Source organism: Haemorhous mexicanus, chromosome 2, assembly GCF_027477595.1.
Source record: "Haemorhous mexicanus isolate bHaeMex1 chromosome 2, bHaeMex1.pri, whole genome shotgun sequence".
Lineage (NCBI taxonomy): Eukaryota > Metazoa > Chordata > Aves > Passeriformes > Fringillidae > Haemorhous > Haemorhous mexicanus.
This window is the reverse complement of record NC_082342.1, coordinates 105,634,349-105,657,886: the sequence shown is the minus strand read 5'-3', so window position 1 is coordinate 105,657,886 and position 23,538 is coordinate 105,634,349. Positions and strand designations below refer to the sequence as shown.

At 37.2% G+C, this 23,538-nt stretch overlaps 1 protein-coding gene across 5 annotated transcripts in view; it reads left to right on the top strand.

The window, feature by feature from the left end:
* The window catches only part of CTPS2 (CTP synthase 2), an 81,647-nt gene that overhangs the window by 28,722 nt on the left and 29,387 nt on the right, over positions 1-23,538 (top strand). For all 5 annotated transcript variants that reach the window (XR_009485479.1, XM_059839820.1, XM_059839819.1 and 2 more), the window contains exons 14-17: positions 13,759-13,855; positions 15,661-15,716; positions 16,448-16,544; positions 17,948-18,092. Coding sequence is in view for 4 of the 5 variants with exons in the window: in XM_059839820.1 (XP_059695803.1) it covers positions 13,759-13,855; positions 15,661-15,716; positions 16,448-16,544; positions 17,948-18,092 (395 nt within the window). In the remaining variant the exon portion in view is untranslated. The remainder of the gene's footprint in view (positions 1-13,758; positions 13,856-15,660; positions 15,717-16,447; positions 16,545-17,947; positions 18,093-23,538) is intronic.

Here is a 23,538-nt window from a genome sequence, read left to right as displayed (position 1 = left end):
TCCAGAAGTTACTAATTCTCAGTGAGAAGTCTGCAAGTGAGCCATGCCTTGTAAAATCAGATTATTAGTGGTATTCTGGGGTATGTTTCATTACCAATGGGAAACATAACAAAATCAATGCTACAAAGTAATGGCTTTACCTTTGGCATAGAAATCCCTCATCTTGTTAGCATTTGATGATTTTTGATGATTTTGATGATTTTTTGATGTATTAGTGATGTGTTAGTGTCTCGATATAATAGATGTTTGCTTAATTACTTCCAAAAGAAAACTGTCAAAATTACCATTAATAACTTTCAGGTCTCTCTGAAAGGTTAATGGGAGTTTAGGACAATGGAAGCAAGAAGCTCCTAGAAAATTCTCCCTCTATCCTCTATTTTGACCAAGTAAGAGTGGGACATGAGGGAAAATCGAAGAATTTAGAGGGACTAGTGAGGCCTATGAGAAGAGTAGTAGTTGTCTAACAAACAGTGTAGAGCAGTTTTCTAACTATTTTGTATGTGATTATGGCCTGTTGAAAGAAATTATGCTGTTGCTACTTATAGAAATTGTAGTTAAGAAAGGGTAGTGCTTGTATACTTGCTTAATTTTAGATTTTCTAATTTCCCAATTTGAATATTAAATCAAATCCAAATTATTCTAGGTTCAATAAGTAACTGGAGTAGTAGTTTCAAATTTCTCAGTTTAGACAAGTACATCATATATAAACATCTGTAACCCAGAGCTTTGAAGAAGTAGATTTGCATTTTGTAAACTGAAATTAACAAATTATCCACCTCAGCCATAACTCGCTTCTCAGTTGTGCTAGTGAGGAAACCAACTATCAATTAAGTTGAATTTACCTTAAAGCCAGTTTCATTTATTTTGGGTTAGTGACTAGTCTTCCCTTCAACACAAAAGGACTTTGCTCTTTTTTTGTTTTTGTTTTTTTTTCTTTCTTCTTGTAATACACAGCAGTTCACTGCTAAGCTGCAACAAAATGTAGCTTTAAGTAATTTCTCAGGATTCATAATCAAGAGTGGAGAGAATTTTATAAGAAGGTTTTAAGTGTCTTTAACTTGTGAGGCAATGCACCAGGTATCATGTGGAGCTCAGCCTTAAGGCTGGCACCATTTTGGAGCAGACCTGTGTAACCCCAAGATACCTGTGCACGCTATGCTGAAACATCAAAAAAGGAGAAACATTGCTTTTCCTCTGAGATATTTTTCCCAGACATTGGATATCTTCTGAGAGAAGTCCATTTTTTCCAGCAGCTCTGCACAGTCATCTTCTATTGCCCATTGGATCCTAGTATTAAAAATCCCTCATATCTAGCTGTGAAGAATCTGGAATTATACATTTGAAAAAAATGAAAATATATTTCTAAAACCACTTGGTGATTATTGCATTGCCACTGAGAGATAATACAGATTTATTAGCTGTGGCTTCCATTGGCATTGTCATTTGGCCTGCCTAATTAGAGAGAGCCTGTGTAGGCATCAGAGACGTAACTTGCCTTGAAACTGTTAACTTTGGTCTTCATTGATGAGAAGGAAGTTGCCCAAGAGCCTGGGAAAACCACCAAAACCTCAGTATTGCTCAAACTGTAAAATGAAAAATTAGTTCTGACAAATCACAGCAGACATGCTGTGCCTGCAAACGACACAGATCAGCGACAGTACTTTCTTGCACAGCTTGACTTTGTGTACAACTTTTTTGTCCTGTGGCAAAGAAATATTCAAATCTTTCTCAGAATAATCCATATTAAGTAGTGATAAATAGAGTTCTTGCAAGGTTTGTGTTGTCTTGCTGTTTCTCTCACTGTGAATCTGAAATTTTAAGTGAGACTATAAAGAAACAGTATGAATTAACTAATACAGAGTAAATTACCATTTTAGAGATTTAGTATCATTAACACCATTGTGCGGTGAATATATTTATATTATCACCTTCTCACACAACTCATTTTTACCTGTTTTTTTTGAGCTGAATCTTAAGTAATGAGACATTTAATACTATTTTTCTTGGAGAAATGAGAGAGCCAGTACTTAAGCAACCAACTGAAAAAGTTTCTAAAAATAATTTTTTTCACTGAACTTATTTCTTTTCTTCATTTCACCACATACTTACAAACTCAACAAAATGTGGAGGACAAATAGCACTGAGAGCACCTTTATTTTAGATAAGGAACTAAAAGGAGAGAAGCCTGCTTTCCTCTTAGAACCCAGATTGAGCTGATGAAATACATTTGTGACTAAGCACACCTATAATTATTTCACAGGAAGGCAATGTGTGTGGTGCTCTACAGTGCATATTATGGTATCACCTTTACTTTAACAAGAGCACACTGGGTCAGACTACAGCTCCATCTAGACCAAAGGCCCCCTTGGACAGACTTGACCTGTCTCTCCCTTTACAAAATCTTTGTTGGCAGTGTCCCAACCTGTCATAGCTGCCCAGGTGCCCTGTACTTGTACATTTTTGTTAAAGCATCAGCTACATTGCCTGGCATGGCCATCAGATGGTTCAGACCCTGGGTCTCTGTATCTCCACTGGGGCATTTGCCACTTGGGTGGGTGACAAGGCTGATGAGTAGTTATTCACCACAGGTATTGGAACAGCTGTTTCACCCTTCAGTCTCTTCAAAATTCAATGAGTACCACCTGTTTTCAGTGATTTTTTTTATGGTCTACTCTGTCTGTTTTGTTTCCACTTCTTTTAACACTTCAATTTGAGAGTTTCCCCTGAAGATGGATTTTAGCTTGGCAATGTCATTCAACTCCTTGACACTGCACACAAGCAGAATGCTCCTGTTTATTCTGCCATAGTCATTGTTCTGTGTATGAGCTTTATTTTATCTTTTAGTCCTGATATTTGAATAACTTCACAATGCCATTTTTCTCCTTAAATAAAAATGAGTAAAAATAATTGACTCTCAGTTATTGATGTCTTTTACAATTTTTGTCTTAAATATTTGGGTGATGGGGTTAATGATTTGGTATTTATATGTATAAACTTAAAGGTATTTGTGTTTCTTCATTTGAACATTTAGTTTCTGTGAAGAATGCCTTCTTGCTGTTAATGAACTCCCACCTCTTTCCTTTCTTAAAATTTTCTTCATAAAAAGCATTTTTCTAAGTAGAAATGTATGTTGGATTATCAAAAAAGCTTTGCCTTTTCCAGTACTTACAAAAGGAATTATGTGTAACTAATCGTAAATCAAATAGGGAAATTTATGCTGTGTACAAAACATTTCTGGATGAAGTGGATGTAGGTGAGTGTCTGTCAGGGTTTGATTTAATAAGCAGAGAACATTTTATCTAATGGAGAACTGTATGCCTGAGTCTGCATTGGTAATGTTGCAATATATTGTGTGTCACTTCAGAATGAGCTGAGGATGCTCTGGGATGCTGTAGAGTGTTGTCAAAGAACGGATGTTGAAGGGACATTCACAAAACTCTTTCTGTGCAGGTGTGTAGTACATGTTAGGACAGAACAGCAGTGCTTACCTCATGGCTTAGATGAGCATTTCAAGCTGCCATATGTTTTGGTGAGGTTCTCCAGCTTGAATGTATTGACCCCTGTCTGTGCTGTGGTCCCTACAGAGAGAAGCACTCAGGTGATTCCCTTTAATTATTTATCTAGAAGTTATGCAGTTGAAGTTATGTGAGATGATTCTCACACACAGGGGAAACACTGTAACTAGTGAACTAGTTCCTCACCATTGTTCTGTTTGGCAAGTCAATAATGTAAAGGGGAATTGTCCAGATCCCTTAATGCTGTGATTATATTGCTTAATATAACAACTCCAAAACATCTCCTCCACCCACTGGCCTTAAAACAAGCTTGCAGAAATTGTGCATTAACAAAAAATCTAAAAATTAGGGAACATGAAATAGTTTACCTCTTCACAGATTCCTGCATAACTCATTAGATTACTGGAGTTCATATGTTGAAAACTACATGAAATCTCCAATTTTATGAATGCCATTTCTGTAGACCTTTGTCCCACTCAGACAAGGGACCAAGTGACATTAAGGCATTGGCTTTGTTAGAAGGTCACCTGGGAATGTGTGGTTTCTGTATGCTTAGATGCCTTGTTTCTAAAGTGTAGGAACAAGATTAGATATCACAGAAATCCTGGTTTTGCTAGATTAAAAAAAAATTGTTTAATTTGCCTTATTTTTCCCATACCAAATGGAGGTAATGAAACACACTTGCCTTTGTAAAGTGGCTTAATACCTGCCGAGAAGGGTCTGTGCAGCAGCTGAGGACTTCCACCCCTTTCCTAACAGCCTTTTAGACACCCAGGTGTGAGAACTGGAGCTGAACATGTGCCTAGAAGTGCATGGGCAATGAAAAATAAGGGATTCAAATGAGTTGATTGGATGTATTGGAGAGTGTATTTTATTAGATGTGAGCGGCCTGTTCATTATATTGTGAAGTATTTAATTTTTAAAAAGGAAGACCTTTTTATTAATAAGGTTTTCTGTTTCCTTAATTCTGTATTTGTTTGCTTCCCATCCTTCATTGTATGTGATAATACATTGTTCCATCCTGGGGGGTTAGGCACTGAAAAACAGAACTACATTTGCAATGGATTTGACAGTGATGTGCTGTAGATCTGTGCTTTTAAACTAAAAGTTCTTTCTCATGCTCTCTGTCTCTTCATTCTGCTGTTGGAGTCTATCAGAGGTGCAGGTGAAGGATAAAAATGATTTTTGTATGGGTACCACTGGGAAACTTTGTGAGGTTGGCTGTGCTAGGTGCCTGTTGTGTGCCACTGTGGTGATGTAGCCTGGAACTTTGGCTGTGTGGCAATGTCCTTTGGTTGCTCAGTAAACATTTGTAGCATTTGAGTAGAGCACTGTGTTATCTGTTGAATTAATCTGTACCTGGCCACCCACACTTTTCACAGAGGAAAAATTCTGCTGGGTGTGTTTGGCTGATGTCATGCTAATTGAATGCCTGCTTGATCTGCACTAGTATAAAGTCAATTCTATAAATGTTACTTTCTTAGAAACAATATTGGTAATTTTTTTCCTATAGGCTTTCACCATCTTGTTGCTAAATAAGAAGTGATGTGAAGATCCATTTCTTTTCCTCTCTGACCTTTTTGCTAGTGGTTTTCCATATGCATACAAACATCCTCTCTGCTTCTCTCTTCTTACTTCCTCACAGGTAGCTCTTCCTTTTGGTTTGTATTCTAAAAGCGTGTACCATGTCCATCCCTAAAAATGAATATGAAGATTTGCAATTCTGGTTTTATGATCTCTTAGCAAGCCAGAACTGCACAGGCACGTCTGTACTGTCATGTTAACTCTGGGCCTCGTTAATGAATGGGAGAGGAAGTGATTAGTGTTTGATGTATGTGGTGTGGGTGCAACTGGTCAAGCCACTTGTCCCTTTGAATGGTATCTGAACCTGACCCTCTGATTATACCTTATAAACACAGTTATGAAAGCAATCTCTAAAGAATTCTTGTCATTTCATGTTGAAGAGGATAGAGTTAATGACATGGGGAGAAGATCACAAGAAGTGCAGAATTAAATTATGATCTGAACAGTGATGTTTATTATGTTTTTGGAGGATGTAGGACAGACAAAATGAGATGGGAGGGATCCTGCTCAGAAGGAAGACTTCATGATTTCTACTTGAAAAGAAAAAAAAGTATTGTAGGTCATAAGTGTTTTATCAGAATAAAGGGTTTTCCAGACAAGATGGTCTTTGGCCAACTGAAGCTTTTCTGAAATGGAAGCAGGAAGCTATTAAATGTAATGTAGAGCATGTGTCTCAAAGCATCCCTGAAATGCCTGGCAGAGGTAATCAAGGTAATTAATCTCTGCTATGATATTAATATACAGCATTTCTTTTGGTTTTCTGAAGCTGAAAAGATGTTTACTGTTGTTGGATAGACAGTAATGGAAATACCAAAGTACTTGCAAGATAATCTGTTTAAAGTTGTGTTGTAATTATCTCCCTATGCTATCTTTTTTTTCTAATATAGTTTACAATAGGAAACTATAGGATTTAGAAAATCCTAGAATTACAATTCAGTACCTTGATGAGCACTATATCCAGCTCTTGCTTTAGTTTTTCCAGAATGAGAAGAGAAACATTTTGATGTATGTGTGGGAGGGAGGATAAGGACTCAAGGAAGTCATCTGCTGTTGAATTCATGGGGGAAAGCAAATCCCATTGCTTGTTGCTGGAGAGCTTTCCAGAAAAATAAATGCCAGTACTGTATGCCTAAAAAGATACCCAGCATTCATGTTATCTATAATTTAGGAAAAGTTATAGACATGAAAGACCAGATATGTCAAAGTACATTTATTATTCTGAGCCTGCAATGGAAGACAAGAGTAGTAGTTAAAATTAGAATGATTGAGCCAGAGGCTTTCTGCCTAGATATTCCCTGTTAAAATATGTCTGTTCTGCTCTTAATCCATAAGATTAACATGACTAGAATTTCTCAAATTAGTAAATTAAGTAGAAGTACCACTAAGTAATGAAGTGGTCAGCTTCAGTTCTAGAGGGACTTTCATTTTGTATGCTTTGTTATGGGGTGTAGGTAGTAGAGTTGGGGGAACTGGCATGATATTTAAACAGGAGTTAAATCAAACCAGAAGCTTTCAAAGAGGAAGAGAGAAGGATGGCATTACAAAAATGCGTGTAAAATATTTCAAGATCTCTACATGGTAGATATGAATCAGTGTAAACAGTAAAAGTGATCCTGCATGCCTTCCAACACCAGTTACTTTAGCTTGCACAGTGTTCTTCCTGGTTGTGGTCCTCTGTGAGATACTGTTTCAAAATGCAAAAATGTAAATGAAGTAGAGAATGGAGTGGAACGTAGGAAGAAGCATGGCTATACTGTTAATTAGCATGAGAGCTTCATTATCTACATCTATTTGCATTTCTACAAAGTTACAGCTTAGATGTAAAAGAACAGCTGAAAAGAAAATAGACTTGCACATGAGAACAAATTGCTTCAATTAAAGATTACAGTGGTGGACATGAGCTGGCTGCTTTGTGTGGTTTTCCAGAGTGGATTCAGCTGAGCTGCTTGTTGAAGGAGTCAGATTGGCACAAGATTTTGGCACTGGATATAGATCAAGATTTACTTTCACAACTGTCTGCAGTTGTCTTCAGTGGGATTTTTTTCTGAAGACAGCTTGCATAATACCTTGTAGCAGTTTAACATGCTTGCTCAGTTTTTAACACATTTCAAGATATTTTCTCACTACTTTGCTTTTCATATGGGTTAAAAATTAGCATTTTTAACATTATTAAAATTAGCATTTTTTATTCTGAGTAAGTGCATTGTTCTTCCTTCCATTCAGCCGATTTTCATAGAATGTTCATCTATCAGAGATATCAATTTAGCCCAACTAGTAGAAAATTCTTTTTGATGTAGAAATGTCAGATTTTAAATTCTGGTGTCTATTTCAAAAGATGATCAATCAGCCATTAAAGTGATGGTCAGCCACTGATCTTTGGGCATAATATGAAGCATAATACCCTAATTAGAAGGAATGGTACTGGGCTGCTTCCTACGTATCTGTAGCAGAGAAATCCTTATGGAGCTAGAATCCTTTCTTTCTGTTTCGTTCATTTACTCCAAATTTTAAGTAAGGAATTTTCTTCTGTCAGTATCAATCAGTGTGATTGTATAGTTCTGTCCTTCAGTTTAAAACCTCAATTTAATGATACATTAATCAGATGCAACTAAACCTAGTTGGTGAAATCATCTTAGCTGCTAAAAGTTGTTTAAGCTTCAGTCAAATGTGTGTTGTCAGATAATGTAAAAATGAATGATCAGGCTGAATCAAAAAGAGAATAAAGTAATTTCTCTTAAAACAGAAGAAAAGCCACAAAAAATACGGATGTTCAGGTTTGTGTTCTTAAAACTGACATAGATTTGACACTCTAGATAGCACTTGCACTTCTTTCTTCTCTGAGTAGAGCTCTTACTTGAAAATTTTCAGTCTCTTTTTCAACTTTTCTACTAAGGGACCTTATCTTTTTTTTCTATTCAAATATATATCCTTTTGATAGGATGCTTTTCCATATCCAGTGAATAAAATAAATAGTCCACAGATGTCTTTCAGCTGATCTTCAAGGGATTTCTTCTCAGCTCTACATTTAGCTGGGGAGCTTTACACTACAACAAAAACACTTTCCAACTAGAAAAAGAATTCAAATGGGTCAATCTGTAATTTTCTACTTGCTGCCCGTTCACTTCCTTTCTAAAAGAAATGCCTGTTTCTGTGTCTCTGGTTATCGAGTACCAAATCATCACTGAGCAGATTTGGAAGGTGGACAAAATATCTAATGGGTGGTGACTTCTCCATTCTGTGAGAAGGATCAGTGGCTGGAATCCAGGCAATGTCTCTTACGAGTCTGATGGTGGTCTGATTACTTTAGGGAAATGGAATGAAAAACAGTTGTTAGTTCTCCTCATGTTCACTGTTAGGATAATGGTTTTTATGGCAGATGAGCAGAATTTCTTCAAGAAGTACTAGTGTAGTGTAGGTCATGGCACTGAGCACTGCCTGAAAGCTGGTATCAGTAATTCTCCTCAGTGATGGTCTGGAGTAGTGACCACTTGAAATAATCAGCTTTCCTGCTCACTTTCCTTGAAGTGAACAATTTTCCTTCTGTCCTTCTTGCTGAAGGCAGATATAACTGATAATGAAGTAGTTCAAACTAGCACAGGTCTCTTAATGAATGAGAAACAACTGGAATGGATGCTTGCTCAGGCATGGTAACTCTGGGAGGAGCAAGTATAGGGTAGTGGACAATTTTGAGGGTAAAACATCTGCTGTGCTTTGTGTCCACTAGGGACAATCTCATGTTTCTGTGGCTATTTTGTGTAGTTTAGGTAATGGGGCTTCTCTGTGGCCCAGTCTTCTGTGGCAGTTGCCTGCAGGATATACTAATTCTCTGAGTCAGGGACCACCCAAGCACAGTGCTGTTCAAGCAGTCCCAGGCTGTGTTTGATGATTCCTGTCTCACCGTTGTGGGTGGGGTGTTTGATGAAGAGAGCACCAGACTCTATCTCACTCTAGGTTCTTCCCTCTCTTTAGGGTGCTCAGAGACACAGACTTGCTTTGTGCCTTCCTCTTTCTGATATACCTGGTGTAGATTTAAGGGCATTTGGTAGGAGCAGAATGACACCTACTTGGAATTGCAGCTGGAGAAGTCCTCTTCAAAGGCAATTACAGAGTTCTGATTTTTTCAAGATATATATGATAGGATTAAGGATTTCACCTAGCTACAAATTTGCTGATCTTTCTGAAATTGAATTAGTATTTAGTCATTAATTATGATGTGAGATGGACCAGTCTGAAGTCTGAGAACACCCTTGCACATCCTTTTTAGTTTTTCATGTCTGTGGCAAATCCTGTCCTTTGTGGTATGGTGTGACTGACACTCCAGTGTATTTCTGACCCTGTGCTTTTCACTAATGCTGACAGTCTGAAACTTTCTGCTTGATTAAGTCTAAGCCAACTCTAGGACATGTGTTTGGAATAACTTGAATGAGTTCTCAAAATGCTGTTAAGCAATATCTTTATGGGCTTTGCATATCAACATCTCCATTAACTTCCTCAGTTCATTGCACTCTGCTTACAGGTGAGTAAGCACTGTTTGAAAAGAAGCCACGCCCTTCATGAATTCTTTTAGAGAAAATGTTACAAAACATTCTGGAGCAGAATTTCTGCTTAGACAGAATCCTTAGAGAGCTTTTAGACTTCAGTAAATAAATGCTCCATGGCAGCTACTTAATTCTAAAATAGGAAACAACAGATCTCTGGAGAAGAGGATCACCCAAACTGGAAAATAGTTGATAGTAGTATTCTATGGGATTTTCAGAATTTTAAGAAATTTAAATTGGTATTTGTTGGAGTGTTTGGACACTGTGCTGTAGTTTATTGAAGAGAGTAGAGGACAGGATTTTTCAAGGTTGTTGCTTGTATCAGTATGTAATTGCATGAATCAGCCACTGATAATTTCTGCTTTGATCTTACACATGATGGTGGACATTCTTTTAAAAACAACATTACTTCAGTCAGAGTAATGGGGCACTGAGTAGTCTGAAATCTGCAAGTGGCTTTGTTGGCAGTTAATTCAGTCCTAGGGCACTGAGTGCTTCAGATGGGTTGCCAGTGATGCAGTTTGCTTGGAAGTGGGATATCTCTGGGGGAAAAGAGAGCAAGGGATTCAGGCAGATGTAATATTTGCATATTCTTTCAGTAACTGAAAATGTAACCCTCTGAACAGGGAAAGTCTGTCATTTTGATTTCCTTGCCGAGTTGGAAGGTCTCAGTGCCCCTGGTAGTGTTGTAGTTGTCAACTTTTTCTTTAAAATATTTGTACTAAGTTTGTTTCTAAAACAGAATAGATATTAGTATAAACATCCCATTTGTAGGTGTCTGGGGTTTTTTACTGATGAACTTGTGATGAACTGATTGATTTGATCAAATCTACCAAGTACTGACTGATCCTACAGAGAATGATGGAAGAGTCAATAAAAGGATGAGTTCCTTAAGTTTGAGTTGAGTCCTTGTCAGTTTGTGCTGCTGGATTTTTTTTCATAGCTGTATTCAGCAGGGATTAGTATTCATCAGCACCTGTCACTGCATTCCCTGCTCCTGCCAGCTTTCCCTCTACACAATCTCTTGTGTGCTTTGTTCAGAGCCTCTTCTTAGTGCTCAGGTAATCTCCAGGGCTGTGGCATCTCCTGATGCTTTGATCAGCACTTATATGTGTAGTAATTTATTTCAGCATTGTTAAATCTTTTGCTCACCAGTCAAGGGCTGAGTAAAAAGACAAAAAAACCTAGATCCCAAACTTGTAGAAATGTGCTTTCAGAGCTGCTTAGTTATCAGTTGTTCAAATCAAGTAATGCTCATTTCCCTCCTCAACTCCTCAAAAACTAAGCCTGCAAACAAAACCCAAGCAGACACCCCCCCACTCCCTCCCCTTCCCCTGCCGAGGTAACCAGAGTAGATGAATTTCTCAAAATGGCATTGCAGAGCATGAGGCAAAACAAAGATAAAATGTAATGGTCCTGGCATGATTGCTAAAATGATAGGTGTGGGGCTTTCAGAGCCTTGGCTGCTCTGTGTTGAGTGTCAGGGTTTGAAAGGTTTTCTCATTAGCTTTTATATGTTTTCCATCAACAATGAAACAATCCAAGCAGTAGATATCTGAAAGAAGATTTCTCTTCATGGATAGCTAAAGTCACTATTCATTTAGTAACATGATTAAATAGTGATCAGACTGCTTTATATCTAGAATGTGCTTTGTGTTGTGTTACAGTGATTCATTCTTAATTTCATGTTGGCTGTCTGGTGTAATACATATAAAACCTCTATAAAATCCCTTTAGTGTTGGCAGTTTTCAGAGATTTGGGTAAGAAAGACCTAATTGATGCTTTATATATTCTTGCATCCTCCCTATTGATACTTTTTTGTTGCTTGTGGTGCCTGTTCTGTGCTGTTCTCTGCCCTTCAAAGAACTAATGCATAGGAAGAGCTGATTTATTCTGTGCCAGGAAGCATAAGCTTGTTGAAGAGTCCATTCAGTTGCACAGTTGTTCAAAATGACCACTATTTGAAACCTCTGCTTTTTCTGATAAAATAAATTCTGTATAATATGGCAAAATATTTCATTAATATGACATTGCTTTTCTGATTTACTTTTTTTGGGCTGTAGGGCAGCAGTGCCACTTTGTTTTCAAAAGCTTCTTACACAGAAACTCAGTAATATATAAACAAGTAATATATTGAAGGCTGTGCTGTTGTAGCTGCTGGAGCTCATCCAGGCCACAGAGCCAAAGCAGTTCCAAGGCATTAATTCATAAATAGCTCATTTTGTCACCTGATGACAAAATTTAATATACCAAACCTTGTTCATTTCTTACTAATATAGCAGTATTGGGAGAGATGGAGAGCTGAAAACACACACACACACACACACACACACACACACACACACACACACTCACACACTCACACACTCACCTTCAGCAGAGCAGATGCTCTACTTCTGACACCTTCTTTTTTTGCGGCCACTGCTTCAGGAAAAAAAGTGAAAATAAGTGAAAGGAAATAAAATAAATTCAGTAAATTTCATACTTTTAAAATAGTAAGGATTCAGTGAATGGGTTTTCTTTTATTTTTTTGTGTTTGTAGAGGGGGACTTAGGTCAATGTCTTGCACAATCCTCACTTTTGTGATTTGAGAGGTAATTGAAGATTACCAATGTAATATCCCATTGGTTTGATCACAACTCCTGCTCATGACATTTTATAATGAATATATTGCTTATAAATAACATTTTGAATTTATGAGGTTTTACAGAGATAATTACACAGCTGAAATGCATTGGCACAAGGCCAAAGGTTAAGCACTTTCCACCATCCCTCCTAAATTGAATAACTTCACTTTATTAAGTGTATCATCAGATATTGTTTTCATTACTCTCAGAGGGCAAATTAAGGTTAATAAAAATCCTTTTGAGATTGCCCATATATGTGAATATTTGTATTTTTAGAACTTTTCTTTGTCAATTACATTTCTCACTGACTGTGTTTATGTGAATATAAGTACGTAGGTTGAGGCTTCAGCTCATGTTTCTACAATTTCAAACTGTTTTACCTCTCTTAGACAGATTTCCTCTAAACTGGATTGTGAAACCCTGCAGGATTTTTCAAACTGAGCAAAACTAAGTGCACTCCTTCCACTAAGTTGTGTTTTCTCACGTGCCCCAGATCCCACTATCCTGGGTTTCACTTAACGCACACAGAAGCCATTTGACTCATCTGCTTCACTCCTCAAACCCAGTATTTGTATATCCTTGTCTTTAAATTTTATGTTAAATAGCATATTCTTCATACAAGGCAACCCAGTATTTTGTTAAACTGTTAATACTCTTCAGCAATCTGAGAAACCCTTTAGCAGAGGTGAAGGGGGGGAATGGTTTTCCATTTTCTGTGATAAGTTAGTTAGATCTATAATCTGAAATAGCACACACATACTGGAGTCACCTTATTCATATTTAGAGTTCCCATACTCTGATTTTACAACATTATCCTCTTGCTACAAGTGTCCTCTTTTCATTCTGCTGCTGCACGCCCTTCCCCTCTTCCTACTTCCCAAGAAAGAAGTTAGTTGTCTTCTCACTTGATACCGCAGCTATTTCTGCCTCTTACCATAAGAAAAAGCAATATAAGAAATGGCCTAGTGTAAGGAAATTTTAACCCAAAAATATTTACCCATATTTAATATGTATAATCTTTCAGCCTCTGTGAGGTTCAGGGACTTTGTTTTTCCAGAGATGGCATCTTTATCACTTGGTGGACTTTTTTGGTCTATGAATTTGAATTTTTTAAAAATCTCTGTATTATCCTAGCATAGAGTATAGCTTTGGGCAGAGTTATCCTATTGGTAACGTTTTGGTGTAATTTTTAAAAGAAAGGTGTTTTTTCCACCCCAAAAAATTAAAATAAGAAATTAGTAAGTTGCTTTTGTTAATTATAACATTAAATGAAAACATTTGTCATGAACTAATTAACATTGTCAGTCTATTACAATGCAGTATTGAAGAACAAAACATAGAAAAACAAGAGAGATATAATGATTTGGAATGGTTGGAGGTAAAATATGTAAAGTTGCCACTTAAAACTCTATGTCACTTGCTAGGCTAGGCTTGTTTGTTTTAGGATTTTTTTCTTGTTGAATGAAACAGTGTCTGAGCAACTTTTCTCTACAGGTTATTGACATGCCAGAACACAATCCTGGAGACATGGGAGGAACAATGAGACTGGGGAAGAGGAGGACTGTTTTTAAAACTGAAAATTCTGTTTTAAGTAAGTTATTTTTCTGCTCTTATGACTTTGCCTTTTGGTAGGAGCTTTGCAACATGGAAAATCAAAAATGCTATAATCTTAAGCAAACAGTTAGGTGGCAGCTTCCCTGAGCTCATTCACTCTGATCCTGTTATTTCCATTTACTGAGAACTGGAGTGAAAAAAGAAATGAGAGCTCTGTAGCTCCCTATGAAACTGTCACTGAGGGGCCAATCCTTTTTTAAAAACAATGAGTAAAATGTTGAGAAAACTGAAATTCTTCTCATGGCAGTTTAATTCGTTATGTTCTTGGGAAGGTCAGAGTGCTTTCTTCCTGTTTTTTAGCCTGATCCTGGAAGCAGTCTTGTTTTGGGAAAGCAAAGTATCTGTTGCAGAAAAGGAAAATTATTTGCTGTAACAGGATGCTTCAGATAACAAAATAAAATAATCCAGAATATAGAAAAAATTATTTAATTAAATCTATATATATTTAGAAATTGAAGTAATACTTGTCTCCTATAAATCCATTATACAATTGTAATATAGATGATGCTGCAAAAGTGTAAAAAGTAATATTGAGGGCTGTATTATTCTTGTCCATTAACTAAATAGGTATGTTTTTCTTATATTGCCCTGCCCCTGATATTGATCTGAGGTATTCTCTATTTAGCTATTTTAAACTTATGGAATCTATCCTTCTGAGTACTTAAAAATTACATCTACTTCAACAGGAGACCAGAGTGTAATACCATATGCACATTTAATGAAAAATCTGCAATTCTAGAGATGCCCATACTAGTGATCTAACTAGCCTGTGTGATACTTTGCCTATGTCTGATATAGATATGCATATCATAATGTACAAGTTGTTTGTGACCTAAACATTCTTGGAAAAGTTAATAAAAGTTAACATGTATTGTAACTCTTGACCAATATTAAGAGTTTTTTAGATCTGTTTAGATCTTTGGAAAGAATAAGAAAAAGCTATGGTAGTTTAATCAGGAAATCTGATTTCTTTTTCTTACGCTTTACAACTTGGATGGAAATAATACTTTTGAAAAGTTGTCCTTTTAAATTAAGATATACACCATACTTTGTAAAATGGCAGTACTATTATTCTACAATTTTTGAAGACATTCTTTGCAGTTTAGTTCATGTACCAATCCCCTAGCAAGACAGTAATTCTCATGACCTTAGTGTAAATTGAGAGCAAAGTTTGAGCCATGATTATAAGTAAGAGATATCATTAAAATCTAGTTTACTGCATATCTCAGACTTGCTCCTTGTTGCTGTGAAAGGCAGAGTGTTTGAGATGACGCACAGGAGACTGCCAGAGTCATTTGGGTAATGAGATCAGGAAAACAGAGAAAAGCAATATTCTCTGTTCTTTGGAGGTACTCTGCCAGGTGCCATGCATAATCTATTAAAATGGAACAGATGCTACTAAAAGGCTTCCTTCCTCGCATCTTTTGTGTGCAACTGTTGTAAAACCCTGAAGGGATTTTACATTGCTGGTTCACTCAGACTTTTTTTTTTTAAAGCTTTACAATTTAAATTAGTTAAAGTGTGTTTAGATTCTAGTTTGCCTAAGCTATTTCTAGTCAAGGAATGTTGAATATGAATCCTGAATAAACTCAGGTAACAGTGAATTAAAAGAAACTAGTCATCACTCACTAAGAACAGAAAAATGCAGTGAGATGAATAATGTCTTGTTGTGTTTAAGAAGTGTTAAATGTGACTTCCTTGAGGTTTGAATTACAAGGAGTAATTTTAGCAACTATTAAAGCAACACATGGGCTTTTCATTTCTCTTTTGTTGTATATTCAGGGAAGCTTTATGGTGATGAAATGTTTGTAGAGGAGCGACACAGGCATCGCTATGAGGTAAGCACTGTCCTTTGTATGGGTCCGCTCCTCCGTATGCAAACATCTGGGATAAGGTGCGTGAATACTTTCAGAATACTGACATTCAAGGAGACACACATGAGGTGGACTCCTGGAGTTATCTTTGAGGTACTTCAGAAGGGATCTGACTCCATTAGTGTCTTTAAAGGGTCTTGAACAATCAGATTTGTGCATGCTCTAACTGATTCAGACAATATTAACCTTCCTTAAAAGGGAGGAGAATATGATGGTGGCAAACCTGCTCAAGTTTGGATATTAACTGAGTGGTTAAAACATCATCAAGGAAATGAGACAGCTCACTGCAGAGCTCCCCAGTTTGAAGGAAGAGCTGCATCACAGTTTTTGTTATAACCATTGAAATGCAGTGTTCAAAGGGGAAGTCAGTGGACATCTCATCTAGTGGGTCATTTAAAAAGGGGGAATTCAGGCTGCTTGGATTCAGAAGAGCAGGAAGTAGAAGGGACCCTGGCTTTAATTTTTTAGTGTTGCATAGTAACTTTTAAAATTACTGGTTCATCTCTTTATTTAATAAAAATGTCCACTTTTACAAATTTATGCCAGAGTTGTTGAAACAAGAAAGCAAAAGTTCCCAGACCTTACCGAATTCTCTTCATTCTTGTATGCATGTATAAACCATTACAATTAACTGCTACTTTTGTTAAATCCAAAAATAAACAGAACTGCCATTGCTATTGATTTCAATGTTTCAGGTGAACCCGGAATTGACTCACTGCTTTGAAGAGAAAGGTTTGAAATTTGTTGGTCATGATACAGAAGGGAACAGGATGGAAATTATTGAACTGGAGAGTGAGTGTCTTACTTGTTTGTAATACTTATTGCATCTGTTAAAACTGTATGAACTATAATCTATAGGTCGTTGAACGACATGTAGACACAATAATTAGCTGCCTTAACAGCCAAGGTCATTTTGGGGGATTCTGCTAACTCCACTTGTGTATTACAATGGGTGAAAATTCGGAGTAGGTTAGGAAAAGTCTTACACTTTGCAAAGACTGTGTATATATTTGATTATATGGGACAAATATGCTCCTTTTCCAAAATGTCCTAAATCTAGCTCAGGGGGATTTGGCTATGTAGACTCATTGAGTGATTTGGGAGCTCATATAGTCCAACCTTCTGCTTCAGCACAGGGCTACCTTCAAATATAGGTCAGGTTCTCTAGAGTTGTATCAGTCAAGTTTTGAGTACCTCCAAGTATGCTGTTGCTTGGACTTCAAACTACTCATGACTGTTCTTTGACTCCAGAAGCCGGGCCATTTTTTTAACACACTTTGTGGTCTGCCCATAGTCTACAGCTTCCAACTTAAAGGGTAGGAAATCATATGAAAAGCTTTGCTAAAGTCAGAATTAAGGGAAACCAGTGCTCTCCCTGCATCCAAAGACAGATTCTTCTCAGGCTTGTTGTGCCAGTCTTTCTGACCTTCATGTTCTGAAGGTCAGGAATTTTCTGTGGTTCCTTTGACCCTTCTTTTTGTCTTGAAGAAGGGCATGGTGACTGCCTTTTTCCAGTCATCAGAGACCTCTGGCCTTTTATAGATTTTTATCTATATGCCAGTTCCACAGTGACAGTGCCCTGCTCCCTAAACACCCTCAAATATTCTTGGTCAGGTCCCAGTATGTCTTTCATTTTTCCCAATTTGTGTTTCATTTATGGAATATGTATACATCCAGTATAGCCGAAGTATATGACATTACTGGAGTGTATTACCTACAGAGTCTGTGAAATCTTCATCCTTGCAGCAGAGACCTTCAAAACTTGACTAGACAAAGCTGTCAGCAACCTGATTTAACTTTAAGTTTGTCCCTGCTTTGAGCATAGTGTTCTGAATAGACATGCATAAACAGATACTGGAGACCAAAATACCATGAAAATAACATGATAAATGTAAACTTTGTGACTTCTCCAATTGTGCACCTCTCCCCCCACCCTTACATGTTGGTACAGGTTTATTATTCAGTTTTTATGAGTCAGAAGATAATTTTTATTTTGGTTTGCCCTACTAATCTTCTGCCTCTGTTGTCAGTTGCTTTTTGTGGAAAGAAGTTTTCTGTTACCTCACACTTAAATTGACATGTGCTGCTCTGGCTTCTGGACACTAGTCTGAAATCTTCAATAAGGTTCTTTCCTAAAAGTTTTTCTACTCTCTTCTTCCTACATTGTGTAATTTTCTTTGATGTCTATCTTGTAGATCACCCATATTTTGTGGGAGTTCAGTTCCACCCAGAATTTTCCTCAAGACCTATGAAACCTTCACCTCCATACCTTGGACTGTTGCTAGCAGCAACTGGGACACTGAATGCATACCTGCAGCGTGGATGTAAATTGTCTCCAAGGTAATCTTTCTTTGTTGCTTGCCTGCAGTTTGACAGTCACATTTTTGGAGGGACTATCCCATCCTTCAATTCAGAAGCCCAGAAGAGGAAAAGGAGTTCTTCATGTATTGATTTACTTGTGACTGTGTGCCTGTCATATACCTGGGTATAAAATAACCTGTAAGCAGGAAGCACAGTTCCTCACTTCTTCCTTTTCAGAGGCTATTAGGGCTAAAGCCAGAAGCCCACATTACAATCAGAAAAAAGTCAAAAAAACATTAATAAATTAAAATGAAGATAGCAGCCTTCTGTGTTAACTTCCATTGACAATAGCTTCATAGGGAAAGAGATTTGCTAGAGGATCAAGCAATGAAATGAAATTCGTACCTAGTTTTACTTGAATGATAGTAACAACAACAAAGAAAGCACTGATTTTATTTTGCAGTAGCTAAATAATAAATACTATCTTTCTGAGACAGGCCTGAAATAAAACAGTTGGGATACCTTTAGACTTACAGAAGGATTTGGATCTAGGTCAGACCTGGATGGTTCAGCCAAAACTCTGTCCTTGGCCTCTTGGACACACCGGCTTTGGTTTATTAAATGTACCAATTTTTTTTTTAGCCAGGGTTAACAAATTCTTGTTTATTTCAATGATATTAATAACAGTTGAAATTTCGTTATAATAGCAATAATAAAGAAATCAGAGCAAAGCCTTGGGCACAGTAACAAAAAATTAAAAAATAAATCTTGAAATGACTGAATAATAACATTGAACAGATCCAATTTTGGGATGTTGGCTTTCCCTCTAAACAAGACACCAAACTTATTAATTCTCTGGGTTGGGCTTTTTTTTTTTTTTTTTTTTTTTTTTTTCCCTGAGTCTTGTGTTCTATTAAAATAAAATCTGTTTGTTAAGAGAGAAATAGAAATTTTATTCAAGTTTGAGTTGTAATGGGAAAACAGCCAAGCCAGACCAGACCAATCTGTGGTGGTTCCCTACTCCTTTATGGGTATCAGTTTTTATTCACTGCCTGGTTGTGCAGTGATGTACATATAAAGAGAATGAATTTCTGATCTGCAAATTCATGCAGATCAGCATGATTGAAACACTCCTGTTACTTTAGCCTGTTATTGTTAGAAGCAGTCATAAAATTAGCTACCTTTTAAAAGATGTGCTGGTACAATACACAAATCAAATTTTTGTGCTGCCTGGCAAGGCAGAGTCTTCCATCACAGTGATCTTCAGCCTTACCCTCTTGGTGGGCACTCTGAGTCACACTTCATCTCCCTTCACAGGCCCCAATATCCTTTCTTACACTGCTTTGTCCCATAAGTAACCCTATTTGTTTCTCTGAGATAAAGAAAAATTACTTTATTTAATAAGTGATTTGCATGCCTCCTGCTAATTTACATCCCTTAGTGTTATAACAACTATGCTATCTAACTCTGATCTAAAGTTTCAGCCATTACTGAATTTACCCCACTTAGACTTATTTGAATTAATCATTCAAAATGTATACCCAACTCTTTTTCTTCATGTTCATAGAATAAACTCCTACCAAATTTTAAACATTTAGCAAAGACAAAAATCCATACTCCAAAACTTAATTTATCAAATTGCAGATTTTTGCTATTTACCTAGTTATGCAGCAATCAAGCAATACCCCTGTGTCTTGAGAAAGATCACTGGAATAGGAAGGCATTTTGAGGCTAAAAGAGGAAGATTTTGTATGGAAAAATGTTCAGGAGGGAATTGCAGTGTTATTTACAGCACACACACTCCTATTAACATACCCACCTGCTGAGTGGAAAGCTTTCCAATGTAAACCTTTGAACCCCAGAATGCCGGTGATGTCATTGAGTTGTAAAGCTAAGGCATGTCCTAGCAAGGCTGAAAGAAATCTGAGGAGAGGATTTTCTGCACACCTCATCCAGCACCACCCACGTGAATCTTAGTTGTGCTGTGGACTAGAGCAAAGTAAGCTGGCAGAGAATTTGTGGAGACCAGCAAGCTGAGCAGATTACCAAAGCAAGGCTACCATAAAAAACTAAAGAGGGAGTGAATGCTGAAGTCCTGAGACAAAAGGAAATAGGTATTTCAGCATGAGAGTCTTAACAGGAAACTATTGCTCCAGAAAATTTAATAGTCCCATAATTAGGGTGCAATTTTAGAATATTTGACACCTGGACAGAAGCCCTAGCTTGTAAGCAAAGCTAATAATAACTTCAAGGATGCATTACAACTTCTGGGGGAGTGCCCTAAATAAATGAAAGTGAATAAGATGTCTATTAAATTTTTTTATGGCCTAGTCAGGTACAGACATAGGCCCACATAGGCATGGGCATGCCTAGTTTGAGACTGGAATGCATCCTCTGGGGAAAATTTAGTTCCTAGAAAAGTCAGTGTATACACCAAGAGACAGTCAAGAACTGACCAAAGGATCAGAGTAGCTCAGTGATTAATTGTTACTTATTTACCTGAAGTGGTAGTTGGGCTCCCGATTTGCCTTTGTGGTTTCAGCATCTTGTGCTTTTATGGCATGAGTGCCCAACCATCAAAGCCCTGCACTTCATTTCCTTGTGAATGGCTTTAGATCATGACCTTTTCCAAACCTTTCCATGGAAATACTGAAGTCACCATTTCATATAGAAGTGAGGAATGTGGTGGGAGGCAGCCAGTTTACATTTTCATTTTCAAGGACAGAGAAAACCAAAACTACATGAGACTCAAAAGTGTACAATAGCCCCAAATATGCTGCTTTAAAAGAGAAAACAAAGGGTTTTAATAGGAAACTAGTGGATGAAGAGGGGAACTTAAATGTAATATTGTTGGCTTTTATTGAGACTTATGTAGTTTTGTTTGAAAAAATTAATAAAAACTGACTTGTCTTTGGGAACAGTATAATATGGGTTGCAAAATCACTGGTGTACAATAAAGCCATGTTGCTTGTTTTGTTTTGGTTTGTTTTTTTCTCCTTATCCAGTTTAGCATCACCAGGCTTTATTTCTTCTTTGTCTACAACCAGCACCTTTATTAATGGCCTGCAAGAGTAAGCCCGAGTGCTTTAATTATATTTGCAAATAATGTCATTTTAATAAGAGCTGAAAGTGCTATTCAGAACAAAGAAGTAATGAAAAAACATGTAGGGAATTTAGTAATCTCTGCTGAATATAATGACATCTTTGGAGGAAGAAGATAAGAAACTAAAGATAAATAATTTAAACACAAATATCCAGTACAAGGGATGAAATGTAGGAAATGAGAAGTTTTCCTAGGTGAGTAAGTGTAGGCAACACTGACTACTGCCAAAAAAAACCTTTCCAAAGCATTAGTGAATATGCTAATGTGAAGTACCAATCCAATGCCATCTAGTCACAGAGTACTCTTGAGTTCTAGGAAAAATATTAATGAAGGATGACCTATGAGCTGTGTTCAGAGACAAAGAACAAAAGTGGCCAGAGAACAGAAGGAATGGTGCATTCAATGAAACACCAAAAACCTCAGAAAATTTGCCCATATGGTGCTTACTGCATTAGCATGGTCCAGCAATCTCTCAGATCAGCTGTGGAGGAAAGCACCTATGAACAGGGCAGAAACCAGCCTGTGTGACGAGTTCTGGTGCCTGATGTCCCCTGTACATTGTGCCCAGTTGAGAACACATTTGGCACAGCATCATGCTTCTGCCATTGGCTGAATCCAGAAGTGATTTGATGGAAATGTGATTTGAAGATAGTCAGGAGAGCAGCAAGAGAGAGGCTACTCTGTGAAAGATGGCACTCCAGGAGCAAGGGGTGAGAGCTGTCCTGGTGAGGATGGTGTCCTCAGTCAGTACCACAGTTGCCACAGAAGGCAAGTGCTCTGGCTCCAGTGACCTTCCAGTGGTGCAGGACCCAGCTGGGGATGGTTGGGACAGCAAAGACCCTGTTACCCTCAGAGTTCTTACAGAAAACTACAGAGAAGTTTCAAAGGAAATCCTTTCTTATCCATACTGGCATTTAGTAATGGCTAATTATGTCAGTTAACTTTGCCATTAAAATGTTAGATGTTTACAGTGAAAACCCGTCTGAGCTGGTGACCTCAAGTCTTTTTCTGTAGTTGCTGAGTGAAAATGCACTTTAAGGAACCAAATAGCTCATTATAACTATTCTGTGGGTCAGTTATGCATTACATCCTGCCAGAGCCTGTTTCTCTCCAGTGATTGTAGGGAGCTGCTGGTGCCTGTCCCAGATGAAGATATTATCCTAGGTCCAGTTATGTGAGGGCAGGTGGCTCACAGGTCAGAACTGGGGAGTTTGTGCTGAGAGATTCCCAAATGAAGTGATGTTTTATGGAGGCATAGGGTTGTATCATGATGACCATCATTTTAAATGATGATCATGATTTTAAATGATAGATAAATTTTTTATGACCGTAAATGATATCTGTGATTTTTATGACCATATAATAATCATAAAGATATCTACCAAGAATATGGGTGACTGCAATTATAACCATTCCACAATCAAATATTCATTTATTCAAAATGATGTTTTAATGACTCAATGGTTTTAATAATTCAGCTTTTTTGTGGGGAAATAAATTATTATAATTTGCAGATTTCATTTTGCTGAGTCCTCAAAAGCTAAACAACTTAAACAACTGCAGCCTGTACTAAATTTATCTGTACTTCATGTATCTTTAATTTGCATTGAGGAAGAAATGCACTTAGCTTGGCACCTTGTAGGGTATAGCATTACTGTAGTAATTATTTTCATTCCTTATGTTTCTGGAAAAGGAGTTTTTTGTCAATTGTACATTAAAAATGAATGAAAGAAAAGCTTCCCTGAAACTGCTGTTTTGTTTCTAAAGAATATTGATCTGGATTTTCCAAGTGAAAACCAGAAAGCTCACAGAGTTGAACCAAAATTCCTCATCTGAAGTGACTGGCTAGATCCAGTGACACTGCATTGAGTTTTGTTATGTTTTTTTTAATTTGTCGCCACTTTATACTTGAGATCCCACAAAAACAAACAATCAAACAAAAACAAATAAACAAACAAAACCTGTTGGGGTTAAGTCTTCAAACTGGTGGCCTCAGGTCTGCTCAGTAGCTCCTTTTTGTTGTTGTCCACTGTTGTAAGAATTGTTACAAATAAGATGAAGTGGGTGTCGGGCTCCTGCACAAGACAATTACTTATTAATTTGAACACAGATTAAGAGAAAACTTGCTGAAGCAAATGTAAGCATATTTTTTCAGTGGTTGGCTTAGTGTGAAAAAGAATTTCATTAAAGAAAGCTGGGTTTATTTGGTTTCTCACCACCACCACTTTCACAGCCAGCAGATTTAAGTAAGGTTACTTAATATTACCAACTGTGAGCACGAAGCATCCATTTGGGTTTTGTGTTTATATCTGTGTACAACTCCTTGTAATTTGGAACAAAGTACACATTTATTCCAAAGAGAAAAGATGGCTTTTTTCTGGG